The sequence below is a fragment of the Lithobates pipiens genome, unplaced genomic scaffold, assembly GCF_037356315.1.
Source record: "Lithobates pipiens isolate NorthernLeopardFrog02 unplaced genomic scaffold, aLitPip1_a1.2 Scaffold_23, whole genome shotgun sequence".
NCBI lineage: Eukaryota > Metazoa > Chordata > Amphibia > Anura > Ranidae > Lithobates > Lithobates pipiens.
Window position 1 is genome coordinate 13062300 of NW_027507785.1, and position 15744 is coordinate 13078043.

A 15744-nucleotide genomic window follows, 5' to 3' on the forward strand; every position below is an offset into this window, starting at 1 on the left:
AGAGAAAACGGTATTCCTTCTTCATCTCTCAAAGATTATGCAACAGGAGATTTTTACACAAATTTATATTCTGTACTTGATGTATAAATGATTCAATATTTTATGTAATGGATGTGACATACATTACTATTTGCATGTCAACCCATCAGAGCTTTCTGATGCTAAAGTCCCAATTCACGCTGGAGGCCGTCACTGATTACATGCGAGAATCCCAACTGGGGGGTTCCTAGCAATTACCAGCAGGGGGCAGCCCCATTGAAAACAATAGGAAGCTGACAGCTCTCGCAGACGATCATAGCCAAAGGCATGTAATCAGAGAAGGCCCCATTTGCAAGTGTGAGTGGGACCTAAAGCTGAACTCCAGGAATTTAGCCACTTTCTAACATTTTCTAGTTTACTATGGGTTAAGTCCAAGGAGGTGCATGCAACATCATGGATTTTTTTTTTAGCTTTACTTCTCTTGTGGGCCACAGGAGTGTGTTTACTTGTGCTAAAACCCATTGTTGGCTGACTTCACAGAGCCACTTCCGGCTCTGAAAGGCTCCCAACCATATTTTCAGGATACACCCGGACGCCCCAATCAGGGCCGTTTTTAAGGCAGGGCAAAAAGGGCAGCTGCCCTGGGCCCTGTCATTATTGTGGGGCCCAAAGCACCTGCCTCATACTTGCCAACTACCCCAGCTTAAATTCCCTTGTCCCTTGAAGTTTTAGTCCTGTGCTGTGTCCCGATATCTCAGTGTGAAGTACAGCTACTAATGCTGCCCAGCTCTGCCCTGATGTGTACAGGTGACTCGCCTGCAGACCCCGTGTTTACATGTAAATAACCGGCGTCCATATGTAAATAGCAGCAGCATTACTAAATAAATAGCTGTGGCCAGCGGCATTGATATGTAAATAAAGGCGACATTCATATGTATATCATGCTCCCCTGCAGTGAAGAGGTGAGGTGCTGTAACCTCTAGCAACCAATCAGTGAGCAGTAATGTGTACTGTTACCTCTAGCAACCAGTCAGTGAGCAGCAATGTGTACTGTAACCTCTAGCAACCAATCAGTGAGCAGTAATGTGTACTGTAACCTCTAGCAACCAGTCAGTAAGCAGTAATGATATGCTGAAAGCGCTGGCAACTAATCGCAATTTCTGCCTGATCTGATACAGTAAACTGATTTTAAGTCTAGCTGCTATTTAATGCATGTCTCAGAGCAGGTGGAGAGTGAAATTGCATGGAGGGGGGCCCCCAAGAAAATTTTTGCCCATGGTCCAATCAATATTAAAGACGGCCCTGGCCCCAATTGGCAGCTGGCTCGACCTCTTAACACATCGCTGGGAGCATGAGGGGCAGAGATCCCTGGCACTCCAGTGATTGCCATGGGGCATAGTGGAGAGCAGTGACTGACAGTCACCACTTTCTGCTCAGAGCAGACTGAGAACTGAGCGATCAGTGGTCATGTGATAGCTCAGTCCTCAGGCTTAGAGCCAAAGGGGACAGCTCTTTAAGTAAAACCCGAACACTTTAGCGAGCGCACAGCAATTTTTTTTTATAGTATAAACTATACATATAGTTTGCTATTAAATAACATTTCTAATCATATGAAGTTAATAACAAGAGTCCCCCTTTACATCAGAGTCCACAGAGTTCCCCTTTTCCATCTGAATCCACAGAGTTCCATGCTGCAGCATGAGGTGAGTATTATATTTCCAGATATCGCTACTGGAAAGCCTTGGGTCCTGTCATTCATGTGGATGCTACTTTGACACGTACCACCTACATTGTTGCTGAGCATTTACACCCCTTCATAGAAACAGTATTCCTTGATGTCAGTGGTCTCTTTCAGCAGGATAATACGCCCTTTTGTGCTGCAAGAAGGGTTCAGGAATGGTTTGAGGGACACAACAATGAGTTTTAGATCTTGACATGGCCTCCATGTTCTCCAGACCTCAAGCCAATCGAGCATCTGAGGCATGTGCTGGGAAAACACGTCAATCACAACTTACAGGATTTAAAGAGGAAGTAAACCCTGATGAGTTTACTTCCTCTTTCATTCCCTGCAAAGGTAAAGCATAATGGACTACTATGCATCGCATCACATCGCATCGCATAGTAGCCCATTATGTGTCACTTACCTGACACAGGAGCCAGCGAAGTCACCGCTGTCCCCTTGTGTACGGAGCCTCCATCTTCTTGGTGGGTCTCGCTGCTCTGGTGCTGTCATTGGACGGAGCCGCTATGACGTCACTCCCACGCATGCGCATGGGAGCCGCCACTCGCGGCATATCGCCGTTAACAGCTGTGTGCTCAGAGCGTCTGGGCGCCTGTCCTTTGGCAAATATCTCCTAAACCGTGTAGGTTTAGGAGATATTTCTTGGACCTACAGGTAAGCCTTAATCTAGGCTTGCCTGTAGGTCAAAGTGGTTTGTAAGGGTTTACAACCACTTTAACCACTTGAGACCCGCGCTATAGCCGAATGACGGCTACAGCGCGGATCTCCTTTGCCGGGACTACGTCTATTGACGTCGTCCCGTGCACGAGCGGCTTGCGCGCCCCCTGAGGGGCGCGTACGGCGCTCTGTGATCGGCGAGTCTCACTGATCCGAGCAAGGGGTCGATCCCGACCCCTTATCACGTGATCAGCTGTCAGCCAATGACAGCTGATCATGTGATACAATGGAGCCGGTAATCGGCTATGATTCCTCCTCGCGCTGACAGCGCGTTGAGAAAAAAAAAGAGCCAATCACCGGCGGCCGTGATCGGGACATCAGTCCCGATCACGGCCAGCCCTGCCAGTGCCCACCTGCCCCCTGCCAGTGCCACATCAATAAAAAATGTGTCCCCCCCGTCTGTGCCACCCAGCAGTGCCCATAGTGCCACCCAGCAGTGCCCACAGTGCCAATCAGCAGTGCCCACAGTGCCACCCAGCAGTGCCCACAATCTGCCTCAACAAAGGTGCTGCACCCCAGTGCCACATATCCGTGCCCATCATTGTCATCTACCAGTGCCCATCAGTGCCCAGCAGTGCCGCCCATCAGTGCCCAGCAGTGCCACCTATCAGAGCCACCTATCAGTGCCACCTATCAGTGCCCATCAGTCCCATCTATCAGTGGTACCTATCAGTGGCCCTAAGTGCCACCCATCCGTGCCACCCATCCGTGCCATCTTATCTGTGCCCATCTTTGCTTATCAGTGCCTCCTTATCTGTGCCAATCGGTGCCGCCTTATCTGTGCCTATTAGTGCCGCCTTAACTATGCCTATCAGTGCCCACCAGTGCAGCCTATCAGTGCCCAGCAATGCAGCCTATCAGTGCCCACCAGTGCAGCCTATCAGTTCCGCCTCATCAGCGCACTTCAATGAAGGAGAAAAATGACCTGTTTGCAGAATTTTATAACAAACTATTAAACATGATTTTTTTTTTTTTGCATTTTTTTTTGTTTGTTTAGCAAAAAATAAAACTCAGAGCTGTAACTAAATACCACCAAAAGAAAGCTCTATTTGTGGGGAAAAAAAATGATAAAAATTTCATTTGGGTACAGTGTTGTATGCCCGCGCAATTGTCATTCAAAGTGCATCAGCGCTGAAAGCTGAAAATTGGTCTGGGACTGAGGGGGGTTTAAGTGCCCAGTAAGCAAGTGGTTAAAGGATCTGCTAGTGGTGGCTTGGTGCCAGATACCACAGCATACCTTCAGAGGTCTAGTGGCGTTCATGTCTCGATGGGTCAAGGCTGTTTTGGTGGCAAAGGAGGGACCTACTCAATATTAGGTGGGTGGTCATAAGGTTATGACTGATCAGTGTAGGTGTTCCTATTTTACTGGCTGTCTTTCCCAAATGTTTCCAGCACTAATATCTATAACTAACGGATGGTGCTTCCTTCTAACTAAAATTAAAACTTTAAACCCAACACCGTTGCTTAGGCATCTTTTTTCAGGGGTAACATTGTGCTTTTTATGGTGAACAAAGTGTAAGTGTTGAAAGTGCTTATTTCACAATGTGAAGTCCATCGGCCATGTGGGATGCCCATGGGTCTCTTTATCACTAGATGGAGCAAAAATCTGAATAAACATGGACGTTGCGTATGTGACATCAGTTTCTGTTCTGATCTGGCACGGCAAGGGATCAGTCCAGCATCCCCTGCTGAGACATAATAAAGGACACTCATGGGACAGGGGTCTTAGCATAGTATATACACAATATTACCAAAAGTATTGGCACACCTGCCTTTACACACATGAACTTTAATGGCATCCCAGTCTTAGTCCGTAGGGTTCAATATTGAGTTGGCTCCGCCCTTTGCAGCTATAACAGCTTCAACTCTTCTGGGAAGGCCGTCCACAAGGTTTAGGAGTGTGTCTATGGGAATGTTTTGACCATTCTTCCAGAAGTGCATTTGTGAGGTCAGGCACTGATGCTGGCTCGCAGTCTCTGCTTTAATTTATCCTAAAGGTGTTCTATCAGGCTGAGGCCAGGACTCTGTGCAGGCCAGTCAAGTTCCTCCACCCCAAACTCACTCATCCATGTCTTTATGGACCTTGCTTTGTGAACTGGTCCAAATCATTTGGTGGAGGGGGGATTATGGTGTGGGGGGGTGTTTTTCAGGGGTTGGGCTTGGCCCCTTAGTTCCAGTGAAGGGAAATCTTAAAGCCCCGTACACACGAGCGGACTTTTCAACATCCAAAGTCCGACGGAATGATTCCGTCAGACTATTCGATCGTGTGTGGGCTGCAACGGACTTTTGATTCGCAAAAGTCTGACAGACTTTAAAAAATGGAACATGCTTCAAATTTTTCCGACGGAACTCCGCCAGACCCAGTTCCTACCGAAAAATTTGCTCGTGTGTATGCTATTCCGACGGACTAAAACCGACGCTAGGGCAGCTATTGGCTACTGGCTATGAACTTCCTTATTCTAGTCCGGTCGTACGTCATCGCGTTCGAAATCCGTCGGAGTTTGGTGTGATTGTGTGTGGCCAAGTCCGCTCAGTCGAAAAGTCCGTCAGAACTCTGTCGGAACTCCGGCAGAACTCCGGCAGAACTCCTTCGGAAGTCTGTCGGACATAAGTCCTCTCGTGTGTACGGGGCTTTAGGCCTCAGCATACCAAGACATTTTGGACAATTTCAGGCTCCCAACTTTGTGGGAACAGTTTGGGGAGACGGCCCCTTCCTGTTCCAACATGACTGCTCACCAGTGCACAAAGCAAGGTCTATAAAGACATGGATGAGCGATTTTGGGGTGGAGGAACTTGACTGGTCCGCACAGAGTCCTGACTTAAAACGGATAGAACAATTGAGCCAGGCCTTCTCGTCTCGCCTTTTTGAAGAATGGTCAAACATTCCCCATAGACACATCTCCTAAACCTTGTGGACGGCCTTCCCGGAAGAGTTGAAGCTGTTATAGCTGCAAAGGGCGGAGCCAACTCAATATTGAACCCTACGGACTAAGACTGGGATGCCATTAAAGTTCATGTGTGTGTGTAAAGGCAGGTGTCCCAATACTTTTGGTAATATAGTGTATTTCACTGACGTGCCGTCTTTGCTGTCAGCAGTGATTTGACAAATCCTAAAATAGACAACTAGATTTTACATACATAGAGACGGGTTTAATACCTTTGTGAATTAAAAAGCAATTGAATTGAATTCCACAACTTGCAGATCAGAATGGCCCAGGCCTGGCTGTCAAATCAGGTTATCTGCGTCTATTTAAAATACAAAGTAAACAAAATACAAAATACTACTTGTCAATATTTACAGACAATTGTCTGAGAAATTTCTGTATACTTTCCCCAGGCTAACCATTAAGGTTTCTTCATTATAATATATATATTTTTTTCTTTTAAAAATTGTTTTTATTTTATTTTTGCTTTTATAAGCATTTAAATACCCATTTCCCGGCTGCCTAACTGGGAAAAAAAACGTCATGACTTTGTCGATAAATACCGGGGTTATGGCTGCAGCTAGATGCCCTAACCCCGGTATTTTATTTTCCTATAGCACCACCATCCGCCGTGGTGCTGTACAAACCAATAGACATAACACATATGGGTAATAATGCAAACAAAAAATATCTAAAATATTCAAATGACAAGTCCATAATAAGGTTTGAAAAAAAAACATATACAAATTATAAGAAACAATAGGCAATAGTAAAAGAGAGTGCAGTGTAACCAGGGGGGCACTGGAAGATGGGGGCCATTTCATGCCTACGGGGCCCTAACTACACTTTACCAGAGACTCTACACTGGCATCCTGGACTTCACCTCTTTAGAAGAAGAGAGGAGACTCCACATTCTACTGGGAGAAAAGGAGTCATTGGGGAACATAGCTGCTCAGTATGACACAGACTGAGATGGACATGAGAAACCAAGGACCCCCTACCTGGACTCACCCCTTTATATTTACCACACTGGCTCCAGAACCCCTGCCAATTACAATTATCATTATCTCCGTCCTCCCAGCCTCAGCCTTCTGGAGAAATACAACGAGCCTTACCAATGACAACCTCCATGCCACAGAGGCCAGGGCTTTCTCTGACCTTCCCAACCCTCACCATTTTAGACATAAGCTTCAATGTCCCCAAAAAGACAAAGGAGGGAAAGAAAAAGATATATATATATAGAGAGAGAGATAGTGAAGGAGATGCATGTAGAAAGTGAGAGGTGGGGAGAGAGAGAGAGAGAGAGACAGAGAGACAGATAGACAGAGACGAGAGAGACAGATAGACAGAGACAAGAGAGGGGGAGAGAGACAGAGAGAGAGAGAGACAGGGAGAGAGAGAGACAGAGACACAGAGAGAGAGAAAGAGAGACAGAGAGAGGGGGAGACAGAGAGAGAGGGGGAAAGAGAGAGTGTGTGAGAGAGAGAGAGACAGAGAGAGAGAGTGTGAGAGAGAGAGACAGGGGGAGAAAGAGAGAGAGAGAGGAGGGGGGAGAGAGACAGACCGAGAGAGCCAGAGAGACAGAGTGTGAGAGAGAGAGACAGAGAGAGAGAGGGAGAGAGAGAGAGAGAGAGAGGAGAGAGAGAGGGACAGAGAGAGAGAGAGACAGACAGAGAGAGACAGAGAGAGAGAAAGGGGGAGAGAGAGGCAGAGGGAGAGAGAGAGGGTGAGGGGTGAGAGAGGGAGAGAGAGAGAGGAAGAGAGAGAGAGAGGGGGAGGGAGACAGAGAGAGGGGGAGGGAGAGAGAGAGAGAGAGAGAGAGGCCCAGAGAGTGAGAGACACAGAGAGGGAGAGAGAGAGACAGAGAGATAGGGAGACAGAAAGAGACAGAAAAAAGAGTGAGAGGAGAGAGAGAAAGGAGGGGGGGGGGGGGGAAGAGAGAGAGACAGAGAGAGATGCAGACAGAAAGTGAGAGGTGGGGGGGGGGGAGAGGGTGGCAGGAAAAGAAAGAAAGAAAGAAAGAAAGAAAGAAAGAAAGAAAGAAAGAAAGAAAGAAAGAAAGAAAGAAAGAAAGAAAGAAATATAGAGTGAGAGAGAGAGAGACAGAGAGAGAGGGGGGAGACAGAGAGAGAAAGAGGGGGAGAGAGAGAGGGGGAGGGAGACAGAGAGAGAGAGAGACAGACAGAGACTGAGAGAGACAGAGCGAGACACAGAGCGTGAGAGACAGAGAGAGAGAGGGGGGAGAGAAAGAGAGAGAGAGACTCAGAGAGTGAGAGACAGAGAGAGGGGGGGGAGAGACAGAGAGAGGGGGGAGAGACAGAGAGAGGGGGGAGAGACAGAGAGAGGGGGGAGAGAGAGACAGAGACACAAAGAGAGAGAGAGAGAGAGAGAGACAGAAAGAGACAGAGACAGAAAAAAAGAGTGAGATGAGAGAGAGAAAAGAGGGGGAGAAAGAGAGAGAGACAGAGAGAGATGCAGACAGAAAGTGAGAGGTGGGAGAGAGAGAGAGGGGGTGGCAGGGAAAGAAAGAAAGAAAGAAAGAAAGAAAGAAAGAAAGAAAGAAAGAAAGAAAGAAAGAAAGAAAGAAAGAAAGAAAGAAAGAAAGGGAGAGCGAGAGAGCGCAAAATACAGAGTGAGTGAAAGAGAGAGAGTGAGGTGCAGACAGAAAGTGAGTGGTGGGGAGAAAGAGAGAGAGAGAGAGAGAGAGAAATAGGAGAGAGAGAGACAGGGCGAAAGAACAAAAGAAAGAAAGAAAGAAAGAAAGAAAGAAAGAAAGAAAGAAAGAAAGAAAGAAAGAAAGGGGCTGCAGGGAGAGAAAGAAAAAAAAGAAAGAGTGAGAGGGTGGCAGGAAGAGAGAGAGAGAGAGAGAGAGAGAGAGATGCAGACAGAATGTAAGAGACAGAAAGAAAGAAAGAAAGAAAGAAAGAAAGAAAGAAAGAGTGGCAGGAAGAGAGAGAGGAAAGAAAGAAAGAAAGAAAGAAAGAAAGAAAGAAAGAAAGAAAGAAAGAAAGAAAGAAAGAAAGAAAGAAAGAAAGAGGGGGGGCAGAGAGAGAGAGATAGAGAGAAATAAAGAGAGAACGAGTGGGGGGGGGGGGCAGGGAGAGAAAAAAAGAGTGAGAGGGTGGCAGGAAGAGAGAAAGAGAGATGCAGACAGAACGTGAGAGGTGGGGAGAAAGAGAGAAAAAGAAAGAAAGAAATAGAAAGAAAGAAAGAGAGAGAGGGTGAGGGGCAATAGAGAGACAGTGAGAAAGAGACAGAGAGAGATGGAGAGGGAGAGAGGTAGAAAGAGAGGGATATATAAAGACAGAGAGACAAAGAGACAGGAAGAGAAAAAGCAAGATAGAGAAGAAAGTCAGAGAGAAACAGAGAGAGAAAGAGAAGAGAGAAACACATACAGAGAAAATGATAGAGGAGGATAGAGACGATGACTTGCTTCATAAAAGAAAATACCCTTCTACTCTTCTGAGGGTTAGAAGGTGATGGAGGGTGTCCCCTGATGATTAGTGGCCCCTGATTATTAGTGGCCCCTGCACTGTGCCAGCATGGATTGTGTGTATGCCAGGCTGAGGGATGAGTTGTGGGGTGTCTGTGGATGGAGTAACCCATGCCTCTCCGGCTCCCTTTGTCTTTGGGGTTCTCTCTGGGTATAGATGAGGACTAGGCAAGGCTTGTTCCAGCTGGGAATCCATGGTGGCGAATGACTCCAGCCTCTCCTTCAATGAGAGAGTGGAGCAGCTGATGGGGAGAGGCGGGATGGAGCGGAGGGGGAGAGGCATCTCGTCCATCCATCTGACCTGCCAGAGACGTCAAAATCGAATTAAGAGTTCGGAGCGAGAACGGGAAGCTCGCTATCTTCAGAAGGGGAGTCCAGCCTTCCGATGTATGGACGCCATCTGAGAATGAAAGAGAAGTCGGTCTTGGTCGATCTCGGCGCTTCCATACACGGACAGACGGGAGGACGGCAAAGCTCTTTCGGTACTTGGTGTCCCCAATTCATACACAACTCCGAAAGATGTCACCGAGACGTCCTGGTTGCCATGGCAATCCCAACAACACGCTCCTGAGATTAACTGAAGCCAATGGCAGGGTGGTCTTCAGGTTGGTCGGGCTGCTGATCTTCCTGGATGCCACCTTATCGTGCCCCTTAAAGTGTGACTGTTACAGCAAGAAGAGCCTGGTACAATGCCGCTCTTCATCTCTCCAGGAGGTTCCGGAGGATTTACCACACTGGGTCCAGAACCTGTCCATCACCAACAGCAACATCACCGTCCTCAAAGCCTCAGCCTTCCAGAGAAATGGAACGAGTCTGCACAACTTGACAACACTTGTACTTGCCAACGACAACCTCCAAGCCATAGAGGCCAGGGCTTTCTCTGACCTCCCAAGCCTCACCACCTTGGACATGAGCTTCAATGCCCTCAGCTCCCTTCCTGAAGAGGCTTTCGCAGGATTATCTCAGCTTCAAGTTTTAAAATTAAACCAAGCTCTGCTAGAACCAGCCAGAAGCAACATTTTTAACTCTCAATGGGCTCAACATTTGCCGAGTCTTAGGACTCTAGACCTGTCTGGAAATGAGCTCCAGTCTTTCCCCATGGCTCTGAAGGATCTGGAGAACTTGCAGACCGTCCGCCTTGGAAATAACTCCATCCAGAGACTCAAAGCGGAGGAGATCTGGGTGCTCAGAGACAAGAAGACCCGACTTTATTTGAGCCCCAACCCCATTGTTTGCGATTGTCAAATCAAGGAAATGATTTTTTGGTTCCGAAACACTTCCCAGACTTTGGACTCCCAGCAGCTCCAGTGCTTCGGACCTTCAGCCTTGAACGGTTCCTTGGTCACCAACCTCAGAGGAGACAACCTGAAATGTTCCAACGAGAACCTGGAGACAGCGTCCTATGTCTTCTTTGGGATTGTCCTGGCTCTCATTGGGGTCATATTTCTCATGGTCCTCTACCTGAACAGGCGAGGGATTAAAAGGTGGATGAACAACTTTAGGGAGGCTTGCAGGGACCAAATGGAGGGCTATCACTACCGGTACGAGCAGGACTCCGATCCCAGGAGATCCAATGCATCTACTGGGATATAAACTAGATCGCTCACTCCGTGAATGACCTTTTTTTGTAACAATTTCAATGCATAGAGGAGATAAAGTCATAGGACATGAATTCTGGTTCAGGTCAAGGACATAGTTCATGCTAGAGGCCAATGAGCTTTAAAGGGTATGTAAAGTCAAAAAAAAAATCAAAAAATCAAATTGTTTCGGATGGAGTGTGGAAGAGTAATGCCATGTACACACGATTGGATTTTACGACCACAAATGTTGGATGGGAAATTGTTGGTGGTAAGTCCGACCGCGTGTATGCTCCAAAAAAAAAAGGCAAAAAAAATCAAAAAATAAAATTGTTTTGGATGGAGTGTGGAAGAGTAATGCCCCGTACACACGATTGGATTTTACGACCACAAATGTTGGATGGGAAATTGTTGGTGGTAAGTCCGACCGCGTGTATGCTCCAAAAAAAAAAGGCAAAAAAAATCAAAAAATAAAATTGTTTCGGATGGAGTGTGGAAGAGTAATGCCATATACACATGATCGGATTTTACGACAACAAATGTTGGATGTGAGCTTGTTGGTGGTAAGTCCGACCTCGTGTATGCTCCATTGAACATTTGTTGTCAGACTTTCCACCAACAAATGTTGGTTAGCAGGTTCTCAAATTTTCCGCCAATAATTTTTTGTTGTCGGACTTTCCTATCGTGTGGACAAAAGTCCTCACATGCTCGGAATCAAGTATGAGCCAGAAGCGCTCGGTCTTGTAAAACTAGCGTTCATAATGGAGAAATCACGGACGTCTTGTACGTCACTATGTTTGTAATCGTTGGCCAACATTTGTGTGACCGCATGTATGCAAGCCCCTGTACACACGGTCGGAGATTTCGACAACCAAATCCGTCGGATTTTGTCTGTCGGATTTTGTCCGTCGGATCTTGTCCGAAACTGTTGCATACACACGGTCGGACTAAGTTGTCGAAAAATCCGATCATTCAGAACATGATGACGTAATTTCGTTACGATGGGACTACATTCAGGCTAGTAGCCAATAGCTTTGATGTAGGAATTTGATCTGAGCATGCGTGGCACTTGGTCTGATCAAAATTCTCTACACATGATCGGAGTATGTCCGATCGAACCAGTTGGTCGGGAAATATTTCCAACATGTTGGAAAATTGGGTCCGACGGATATTCAGACGGAATCAGTCCGATGCATACCACACACAGTCGGATTATCTGACGACACGGTCCGATAGGACACATTCCGACGGATTCTCCGACCGTGTGTACAAGGGCCAAGACAAGTTGGAGCCAAAAACCTTCGAACAAAAATCGATGGTTTTGTTGTTGAAAAGTCCAATCGTGTGTATGGGGCATAAGGCTGGCCATAATTGGTCAAAATTCAAAATAATTTTCTTTTGAAAATCAGAAAATTTTTGACCATTTGACCAGTTTTGTGATCCAATGGTGCCACCATTGATTCCGAAATTTGGCCAACCAAGCCTTCAATTTCACCTCACGTTGCTACAGAAAATAATTTTTGTGGTTGGGAATCTTCTTTTTTTTCTGGGAATTTTCTTTTCTTGCACATGCACATTTATTTTTCGAGTACATTTCTCACACGATTCTCCCATCATTGATTAGAAAATCGTTTGGTTTTCAAAAAAATTCAAAAATGTCTGATTGCTCAAATTGGATGGCCGCACGAAAATCAGCTGTTGCTGCAGCCCACTAATGGTGCGAAATGCGAACGAAAATTCTTAGATAAGATTTTCCAAAGAAATTATTTTTGAAATTCGACCCATGTATGGCCTGCCATAGATCTTTTGCCACATTTATATTGCGGTCCATGTCACCACAGGGGGAGATTCACTCTTTCTATTTGTCCTGGTGACCCTTGTCACTAGAGAAAATCAAAACCTTTAGAGTAGACATGCGGAGAACGAAAAAAAAAAATTTTTAGTTACAGATCAATTTAAGTTACTAATTATGTTTTGCTGCATTTGTAAAAAAGATTTGTTTTAGTTTGAGTTTTGTTTATTCATTTTCGACCAGATTAGAATTCGTCCTAAGGATTCAAAGTATTCAAATCAAATTTGAGTTGAAAATATAAAAGCAATCCAAATTAATTGTGAAGAATAGCTGGTTCTATTCTTTTAGAGTTTGAATTTCAAAAAAATGTCTATATTCTTTCTATTTTATTCTATTTTTTTTCTATTTTTTTTATTTTCTCTTCTGCTCTGTTATATTCTTTTCTGTGCTTTTCACATTTTTTATTTCAGAAGATGGCTATAGTCTTTTTATTTTTTTCTATTCTATATAATGGTAAAAATTCCCTCATGGGGTTTTTTGTAGCAGCCAAGAAATGATTCAAAGGTCATTTATTCAAAAAATAAAATTTCTCCCTGAAGAAGACCACAATTAGAAGGGTCGAAACGTGCAGGGGTTCTATGTGGAAGATTATATACATTTTTTTTGCAGTAAAATGCAATTTTAGCAAGATTTCATATGATATGTAGTTCCATCTTGATCAATGGTTTTGTCATTTTCAGGTGAATGCCAGAGCTCATTTTTTACAACTCTCATGTAATTGTCAAATTGCTTTTTGATACAATAAAGAATTTTAATCAATGACCTTTGAATCATTTATTTGCTGCTAAAAAAAAAAACATGAGGGAATTTTTCCATTATATAATATTTTGGGGTGTGCAGCACTACTAGCTCACACATATGTGTTATTCTATTCTTTTTTATTCTATTCTTTTTTTTCCTACTCTATTCTTTTCTCTGCTTTTCCAAATTTCAGAAGATGGTTATATTCTTTATATTTTATTCTACTCTATTCGAAAATTCAAATCTCAAAATTTGAAAGACGGCTATTTTCTTTTTTAATTTATTCTGTTCTATTCAAAATTCGAATTTTTGTAAATTACGGAAGACAGCTAAATTCTTTCTATTCTATTTTCTTTTTCTTATTCTATTCTTTTATTTTTGAATTTGGAAAGAAGGCTAAAGTTGAACACTAATATTCTTTGAAGGAAATCATCAATAGCCACCAAAATGTTTCGATTTCAAATTTGTTTTCAAATTCAATTTTGTTTTCAAATCCAATTCAAATTTGATTTGAATTGAAATTATTTATTATTTTGGACAACATATTGTTTATTATTTTGGATTTGTTTAAATTTACCGCTATTGTAATTGAAGAAACATCTGAATCTCCATATAACAAAAATTTGGTCCAAATTTAGCTTTGGAAGTAAATGAACCACGCATGTCTACTTTACGGTTGTCATGAGTGTTGACACCTCTCTAAAATGGCAAATCCACTCACTTTAGGGAGACATCCTCTCACTTCCTGTTGTACCCCCAAGACAGGAAATGAAAAGAATCCCCCCCCCCCCACACAACATGACACAGACAGCTTGATGGATTTTTACTCTTCCCTACTCTACCCGAAACCAGCAACAAACATTTTTGCCTATACATACACTTTAAGGGAAGATGGTGCCGGGACACATATGGGATCTGCCCTTTGCTCTCTTTCTGCTGAAAATACTCATTGCCTGGCTGTCTATTGCTGTCATGTCATACTTTTGGAGTCACAGACTGGGAACAAGCATGCAGCCAGCAAAGTCAGAGGTTCTGCTGCTTCTTTAGTGATGCTGAAAGTATTGAAGCCATTGGATTAATGTGACAACCAGGTTATTCACTCAGTCCAGGTTCGTGTAAGGGAGGGAATCACATTGTGTCCTCTTGGCGCTGTCCATGGTACACATCGCAGTATTATATATTGAGCCAAGTACTTATCGTGTGTCTTGCTGGTCAGTACAGACTGTCGAGGAGTCCTTATTCCTCCTAATCAGGGAATGAGAGAGTTAAAGGCACCACGTTGATTTACTTCTCATTAGTCATTGTTTGATGGGAATGTCCACCGACCACCATTATTGTCTCCAAGAGCCAAAATAGGAAGCAGGGTAGATAAATCGGGTTCAGCAAGGCCAGGGAGAGGGAATTTGAAGATGAAGGCCCGCTGCAGCACACAGTTCGTAAAAAGAAAAAAACCTTTATTAACACCCATCCCCCAACCACTTTGGGTTTCCAGAACTCAGCCCAGAGCTACATCAGCCATGACATCTGTTTGCTACTTCAACATTTAACCACTTGTCGCCATTTGTATCTTTGTAACTACTTGTATTGTTGTAGCACAGAAACCAATTGCATCATTGTAGCATTGCATTGTTGTAGCATTTGTATCATTGTAGCATTGTATCATTGTAGCATTGTATCATTTCATCATGAGAAGAAGATTCATTTCAATGTATGACAGATGAGGTTCCAACCAACAAGCAGTTCTATCCCTCTACATAATGATATGTTATTTTTACTGGGTTAGCTCTGGGCTAATAATGATCATGACCAGTGGCGACTGGTGGTAAAAAAAAAAATTGGGGTTTGGGGAGGCAAAAAGTCCAATCGCCGCCACCCCCTCTCCCCTGCCGGTTGGTTACCAGACCCGCACTTATCCCCATCTAGTTTGCAGGCAGCTTCATCCAGCTTTGGTGGCTTCCCCTGCGTCTCCTCCCTCCTCCTCCTCGGCGGGCCAATAGGATCGCTTCTCCTCTCGGTCAATTGGGTGACTGGTCTCAGGACCCGCTTCCTGATTGGCCTGGGAGAATCAGGAAGACAATAGCGAATACAAATATTGTCACACAACTGGGTGAGCTCGGGGTGCAGTGTTCTGCGCCTCAAGCCCACCATTTTTTGAAGCCAATCAGAGCCTCAGGCTCTAATCATGTGCTTCTAAAAAAAAATGTAAAAAAATACCCCATTAGAAACTATGCACCCGGTGCCCTGCATGTAGCTTAGGGGTCGGGCACATGGATTAGGGGGGCGACCCCCCTGCACCCTGTATGGATGCCCCGCCACTGATCACGACTACTAACTTATCAGTGGCCTGTCCCCTACAGTACAACCTTTCCATCCAACTGAGACTTCTACAATCTGAGCCTTCCCATATTCCTTCATTCTCCACCTAAATGTTTGCTGGTTTCATTCTTTTCTTTCCACGTGTCTAAAATGACATAGTTAGGGATAGTTCACAGATGCAGTGCTCTCTGAAGAGCGATCCTTGTTGGATTGCTCTTCCAAGACCATTTGACAGGTGGTGAGGGGGCATTATGATTTAACCCTGAATGTTTGGCATTGCATGCAGTGGCGGCATGGCCCCATTGACTTGCACTGGTAGTGTTTGTCAGAGCCAACGCTGGCCAATTGCCACAGGCTGCTTAAAGCGGACCTTGAGTTATTTTTTCATCTTTCCATTTATTAAA

At 44.7% G+C, this 15744-nt stretch overlaps 1 protein-coding gene across 1 annotated transcript in view; it reads left to right on the forward strand.

The window, feature by feature from the left end:
• Window positions 1-8570: 8570 nt before the first annotated feature.
• TPBGL (trophoblast glycoprotein like) overlaps window positions 8571-15744 on the forward strand; it is a 7255-nt gene continuing 81 nt past the window's right edge. Inside the window, exon 1 of the mRNA XM_077451195.1 lies at window positions 8571-15744. This exon is cut by the window's right edge and continues 81 nt beyond it. Within this exon, the coding sequence (XP_077307321.1) occupies window positions 9374-10447 (1074 nt within the window). The 5' untranslated portion in view covers window positions 8571-9373 and the 3' untranslated portion in view covers window positions 10448-15744.